This window comes from Tarenaya hassleriana, unplaced genomic scaffold (assembly GCF_000463585.1).
Source record: "Tarenaya hassleriana unplaced genomic scaffold, ASM46358v1 Cleome33, whole genome shotgun sequence".
Taxonomy (NCBI): domain Eukaryota; kingdom Viridiplantae; phylum Streptophyta; class Magnoliopsida; order Brassicales; family Cleomaceae; genus Tarenaya; species Tarenaya hassleriana.
This window is the reverse complement of record NW_010966459.1, coordinates 668,229-673,718: the sequence shown is the minus strand read 5'-3', so window position 1 is coordinate 673,718 and position 5,490 is coordinate 668,229. Positions and strand designations below refer to the sequence as shown.

At 38.9% G+C, this 5,490-nt stretch overlaps 4 protein-coding genes across 7 annotated transcripts in view; 2 read left to right on the top strand and 2 right to left on the bottom strand.

The window, feature by feature from the left end:
* LOC109115981 (pentatricopeptide repeat-containing protein At5g55740, chloroplastic) overlaps nt 1–881 on the top strand; it is a 2,638-nt gene extending 1,757 nt beyond the window's left edge. The window contains exon 1 of one of the 2 annotated variants that reach the window (XM_019203433.1): nt 1–881. This exon is cut by the window's left edge and continues 1,757 nt beyond it. In XM_019203433.1, the coding sequence (XP_019058978.1) occupies nt 1–787 (787 nt within the window). In that variant the 3' untranslated portion in view covers nt 788–881. The other variant, XM_019203434.1, reaches the window with a different exon arrangement.
* A 94-nt stretch (nt 882–975) lies between these two features.
* Nucleotides 976–1,863, top strand: LOC104821369. Of its 2 annotated transcripts, none has more exons than XM_010552222.2 (3): nt 976–1,092; nt 1,323–1,483; nt 1,772–1,863. In XM_010552222.2, exons 1-3 carry the CDS (start codon nt 1,023–1,025, stop codon nt 1,787–1,789), a joined length of 249 nt encoding a protein of 82 aa, XP_010550524.2. In that variant the 5' UTR covers nt 976–1,022; the 3' UTR covers nt 1,790–1,863. The 2 variants fall into 2 exon arrangements, with proteins under 2 accessions (XP_010550524.2, XP_010550523.2); XM_010552221.2 differs by having other exon boundaries at nt 977–1,092; nt 1,320–1,483.
* Nucleotides 1,864–1,970: 107 nt separating this feature from the next.
* Nucleotides 1,971–4,200, bottom strand: LOC104821370 (vesicle transport protein SFT2B). The gene is made up of 6 exons (XM_010552224.1): nt 4,002–4,200; nt 3,822–3,875; nt 3,421–3,494; nt 2,662–2,779; nt 2,438–2,496; nt 1,971–2,294 (listed from the first exon to the last, which is right to left on the bottom strand). The coding sequence occupies exons 1-6, from the start codon at nt 4,107–4,109 to the stop codon at nt 2,216–2,218; spliced, it is 492 nt and encodes a 163-aa protein (XP_010550526.1). The 5' UTR covers nt 4,110–4,200; the 3' UTR covers nt 1,971–2,215.
* Nucleotides 4,201–4,356: 156 nt separating this feature from the next.
* LOC104821371 (O-acyltransferase WSD1-like) overlaps nt 4,357–5,490 on the bottom strand; it is a 4,496-nt gene continuing 3,362 nt past the window's right edge. The window contains exons 6-7 of one of the 2 annotated variants that reach the window (XM_010552226.1): nt 4,854–4,991; nt 4,357–4,740 (exon numbers count right to left, since the gene is read on the bottom strand). In XM_010552226.1, coding sequence (XP_010550528.1) covers nt 4,582–4,740; nt 4,854–4,991 — 297 coding nt within the window. In that variant the 3' untranslated portion in view covers nt 4,357–4,581. Of the gene's footprint in view, nt 4,741–4,806; nt 4,992–5,490 lie in introns of both variants that reach the window. The other variant, XM_019203435.1, reaches the window with a different exon arrangement.

Below are 5,490 nucleotides of genomic sequence, written 5' to 3'. Positions count from 1 at the left end.
TCATGGGTATGTTTTAAGACATCAGCATTTCCATTCGGTTCCGTTAGCAACTTCCTTGGTAAACATGTACGCGAAATGTGGAAGTATAAATCAAGCAGAGAGGGTTTTCAGTTTCAGAGCTAAGCAGTGGATGGAGTTGCCTCTGTACAACGCAATGATCTCTGCTTATGCATTGCATGGTAAAGCAGAGGAAGCCATTGCACTATGCAGAGGCCTGGAAGGAATGGGCGTGAAACCAGACAGCATAACCCTTACGACTGTCCTGACCGCATGTAACCATGTAGGGATGGTTAAGGAAGCCGAGGAGATTTTCTCGGGCATGGTATCGAAACACGGAGTGAAACCTTGCATGGAACATTATGGACTAATGGTTGATCTTCTTGCCCGGTCCGGGCAACTAGACAAAGCTTTTGAGCTGGTTTCCGAAATGCCGTACCGGGCGGATGCACGGATGGTGGGATCTTTGCTTGCTTCTTGCAAAGAGCAACGTAAGACGAAGCTCGTCGAATACCTGTCGAGGTATCTGCTTGAATTAGAGCCTAATAACTCGGGGAATTACGTGAGATTATCGAACGATCATGCCGTTGAAGGGAGGTGGGAGGAGGTACTGAAGGTGAGGGGGCTGATGAAGGAGAAAGGGATAGAGAAAAAACCAGGTTGCAGCTGGATACAGATTGGAGAAGAAGTCCATGTCTTTGTTGCCGCTGGTAATAAGCACCCGAGCTCCATTGAAATACAGGGGATGCTAGCCTTATTGCACAGCGATATGAGTTCAGATATTGCATAGATTTTTTTAAGAATTTGTTTTTGCATAGATATATTGTAAGAATTTTTTAAAACTAATATTTACATACATGCATACATACATATATTTATCGTCTAGATTGGAGTGAGAAAGGAACAGATGGGCCACATCAAGAGGCCCACAAAGCCCATTCTTTATTAATATTCGTGGTATAACAGATAAGACCTCCGTCCCAAGGAAGAAATATCAACGAAACAAAGCGAGAGAGAGAGAGGAGATGAAGAGAATTCCGCGTATTAGATTTCCCCAGAGACACTCCAAATCTTCATCCTCTCCACCTTCTTCAGGTTTCACTTGCTCTATATATATATATATATATTACTCTATTTATCTGCGGATTCTCTATTGTTATGTTGCTTTATGAGATGCCATTTTCCAATTACTCCCTCTGAAGTCTTTTTTTTTTTTTTTCTGAAAATTTTGTGGGTTTCTCACAGTTCTCTTACCCCATATTATTATTTACTTTTGTTTTGTTTTTGTTGATTTTTTTACCTGAATTTTTTTTTTACGACAGCAGGAGGATCAAGTGGGTCTCCGGCGGCGGTGGAGGATCGTCGGCGAAATGTGACGGCGAGTTCGGAAGTTCCGGCGCCGCCGAAGAACACTGCTGTCGGAGGCAAAGCTTCGGTTCAGCCCAAACGCACTCCTCTCTCCGACAAGGAGATAGAAGCCATAATGGTAAAGGCCACAATATCTTAGATTACTATATCCAATTTACTAAATTGGTTCTACTCAGGGCAATGGATAAAGCCGAAGAATTGGCGTGATAGTAAATTTGGTAAACTAGGAAAACAAAAATATGATTTTGGGTATTTTCCAAATATGAAAAAAAATACGTAAAATAGTTGAATTGGTTAAGTTAGCAAATCTGTTTTTTTTTTTTTTTTTTTGTTAAAACGGTAAAATTAGCAAATCTGTGTTTTCCATAGAAATCTGAAGTTATCATTTCTACGTGTAAATTTGCAGCTGGGAGGTTGTTTCTGAGGATGGTTTCATGGAGTTGGAAGGCTTTGTTCATCCTCCGAATAAATAAAATATTAAATCCAGTCTGTGTCTTATGCTCTCTCTATCTTCCTTATGGTTTCAAATCTACTAAAATGGCGGCTGCAACGACAACTGTAATGTCAGCAAAGAACAGAAGAAAAAAATATTGTAACGCATAAGAAACTTGCATCAACCGACGTACCGATCAAATTTTGCACACGAAAGTTCAATTCCCATGTCCGGAGACGTCTCGATCTCAAGCAAATGCCCGAGAACTCGTCTCAAACAACACAACAGCTGATTCACATGTTAGAATAAACACAAGATCGAGTGAAAAAAGACCAAAATGAAGAATCAAACGACTGTTTTTCAGTTGGAAACACTCCCGAAATGATGTCTTGTGAACTGGGTTCGTCATCGATACGACTATAGCTCAGTGTCACATAAGCGTATCATCAATTCAGATACCATTCTCCGAGCAAATGGAATGTAACTGAGGCTGTACCTGAAATATATTCAATGCCCCCATATCGTGTCAAGATCGTATAATTTGGATCACAAACTCCAAAATATTTCCCAATATGAACCATGCCCTCCCCTACAGGCCAGTATATAGTTTTTTAGTTGGAGTTTAAGAATTGAACATACCAAATAAGAGCACAAATCTCGCTTATGATCGCAAGTACTGTTAAAATCTTGCTGTGAATCTGCAAGAGGAAATGGGAAAAGCTTTCAGAAGATTACGAATTTTGAAGATTAGTATTATCATTCACCGGATGCAAGACTATGAGAAAATCACCCTGACTTCTAACATTGCCCAGATTGGAACCAACGGCCTTTTGGGATTTTCATAAGAGGGTGCCAGAACTTACCCAGAGAGCGCAAATGAGTGAGACCACGACAGATCCAAGGTAAATGGCAGTAGCATAGACACGAGAAGAGTCGAACATCATATTTAGCTGTTGCTCAGGTCCCATGAGGAAGGCTGTGCTGCCAAAGAAACATCTCGTGAGCTTTTCAAAAAAAGCATTGTGGAGGTAGAAATGGCAAAAGATTAAATGAAGAGAACATCACAAGATTCTTATTTGACAACAGAAATATCCGAATTCGATAGTAAAAGGAGAGCAGTCATATTTATTCTAGCAACAGTGGGACATCCATATAGTTTTAGACATTGATTCTTTGTATAGAATTCCACAAAGCTAAATGTCTACAAGGCTAATGATATGTTTTCTTTTGTAGAGATCACCAAAGAAATAATCAGAAGCTAATCGAATTGCTAGGAGATACTTTGATCACTCGAATGCACTGTCAATTTGTTATGTGGCTTCGACTATAAGTTCGATTAGTGGCGTTCATGCGAACAGACCGAAGGATTCTCCGATTATAGGCTTCATCTAACAAATTTCAAAGATGTAAAACCAGAACATTGGTCTCTACTAGCGATGAAACAAAAGAAGTATTACAAAACACAATGATTACGCTAATTAGTTTCATCACAGGCACGGAAATGGGTTCGTGAACGACCAAAAATCATCAAAGCATTGGTCATCCAAGAATGCAAACGCAGTGACAATGTCGCAATTCAAATCTTTCAGATTCGTTCTGCTCAATAAGTCGAGTTAACGTACCTTCCAACAGCGAGCACATTGCCAAACGTAAAGAGCAGTGCAAATTTGATGGGCTTAACAAACACGATCAAAGACTGCAGAAGAAGAAGAAAAGGACATACAAACTCAAGCTGGCTTCGTACTCAACAGATGATCATCCAAGTCCCTTAAAGAAGATGTGAATAGTATATTGCGATCACCCAAAGTGTGAGAAATGCAAACCCTTAATTGAAAAAGACGAACAAGCCATACGGGATGCGTAAAAATCTCCGAAAGGATCGAACTATATATCCTCGTGCTTGACGAACAGACAAAAACAATCTTCTAATTCTACGCCATTAGGATAATTTATCACTAGTTTATGCATCAAATTGGAGAAGAAAGCAAAAATACAAGGCAATGATATGCTATAACAATCGTACCAGAAACATGAGCAGCAAACCAGCGGCCAAAGAAGCGGCGAATCCATACATTCTCTGCAAAATTGGAGAAAATACCCATGACGGAACCAAACGATGGCAAGCTCGAAGAGAAAGAACCTAGAAATCGGATGTAAAAAAGTCTCAGAGCGCCAAAAATTGAGAAGAAATCGGAGGAGAAACCTGGATCGGGGAGAGAGAACAGAGGCCTTCGGATCCGTCTTCGAGAAAGCTATCGGTAGTGTCTCCGGCGTCATCTCCGCCGGAGAAGAGCTCGTTCAGCTTACGCATTAGGGTACTTTACTCCGTCGATGGAGAAGATTCCGACGATCAGAGGAATTCCCCGTGGAAGACGCTCGTCTATGACCCCCAAGCCCAATAACGACGTGTGAAAACGTGTATGTTATACAAAATAAATAAATAATTATTTTATTTATTGAATTGTTTAATTTAATATAATAATAAAAGGGATATTCTCTATGGTATTTAAAAGGTGTTTTTAATTAAAAAATTTAATGGAATTACCAATAAACCCGTCTGACATTTCCCACACTTAATTATATTCCTTGTAATTTAGTAACAATGCAACAATTCAATTACATGGTACCTCTTATGAAATTTTAAATTATTACCATACAACATAATAGGTAACACTGACAGTTAAATTACATGGACTCAACCATATTATAAACCCAACTGGTAAAATATTGACATTGGATTCATATGCTTCCAAGGGGCATTGCCATTGGACGCTTTTGCCAACTTATTGGACGAACCCTCTCTCTACGACAGCGGCTTTGAAGCTTCGGAGAGATTCCTCCAAGTCGTCACACAGACGATGAGGATCAGTTATGACCGTCGGATCAACCGTTAGAGATATTGTCATCTTGTCCAGGTAGCTCTGGAAATGCATCGTCAACGCCTGTAATAAAGACCATTAATTTCAGATTCCGAAGTTAAATAATAATAATAATATGAATATATAAACCTTGATCCATATCTTAAATCGTAAAGATGACATTGGTCCGACTTAACGTGTGGGTGACCATAAACACTTGGAGCCAAATACGCCATTGGATGTCCGTAGAAACTTATTTCTTCGACTGGGCCCATCATGTTCGAAAACGACATAGTGGTGTTCGACATTGTTCTGCTCATTATATCAGCTGCTGCCTGTAATTTGTAAATTACGATATCAATATCCCATCCCATTATCCATCAAATCAATGTTACAAAGTTATAGTGGGTCGTATATCGTATGATATATATCAAGAGCTGGAACCATATATTGTATGGTTTACGTGGGTTATAAAAAGAAGGGAAAAAACTCTAAAAATTCTTGAACTTATATTTTGGAGTAATATTAATTCCTAAACTTGTAGAGGTGCCTATTAATTCCCAAACTTGCAAAATTGAACACGTTAAATCCTGAACTTGTTAAACGATTCCATATTCGTCCATAGCATTATTTGGTAAAAAAAAACGAGTTGACCGATCCGACGTGGCGCGTGACGTGGCGAGCCACAATTTTACAAGTTTGGGAATTAATAGGCACCTCTACAAGTTTAGGAATTAATATTATTCCAAAATATAAGTTCAAATTTTTTTAGAGTTTTTGTGAATATAAAATATAAGTATCTTTTAATTTCTAAATTGTTTATGAATTGTTTTA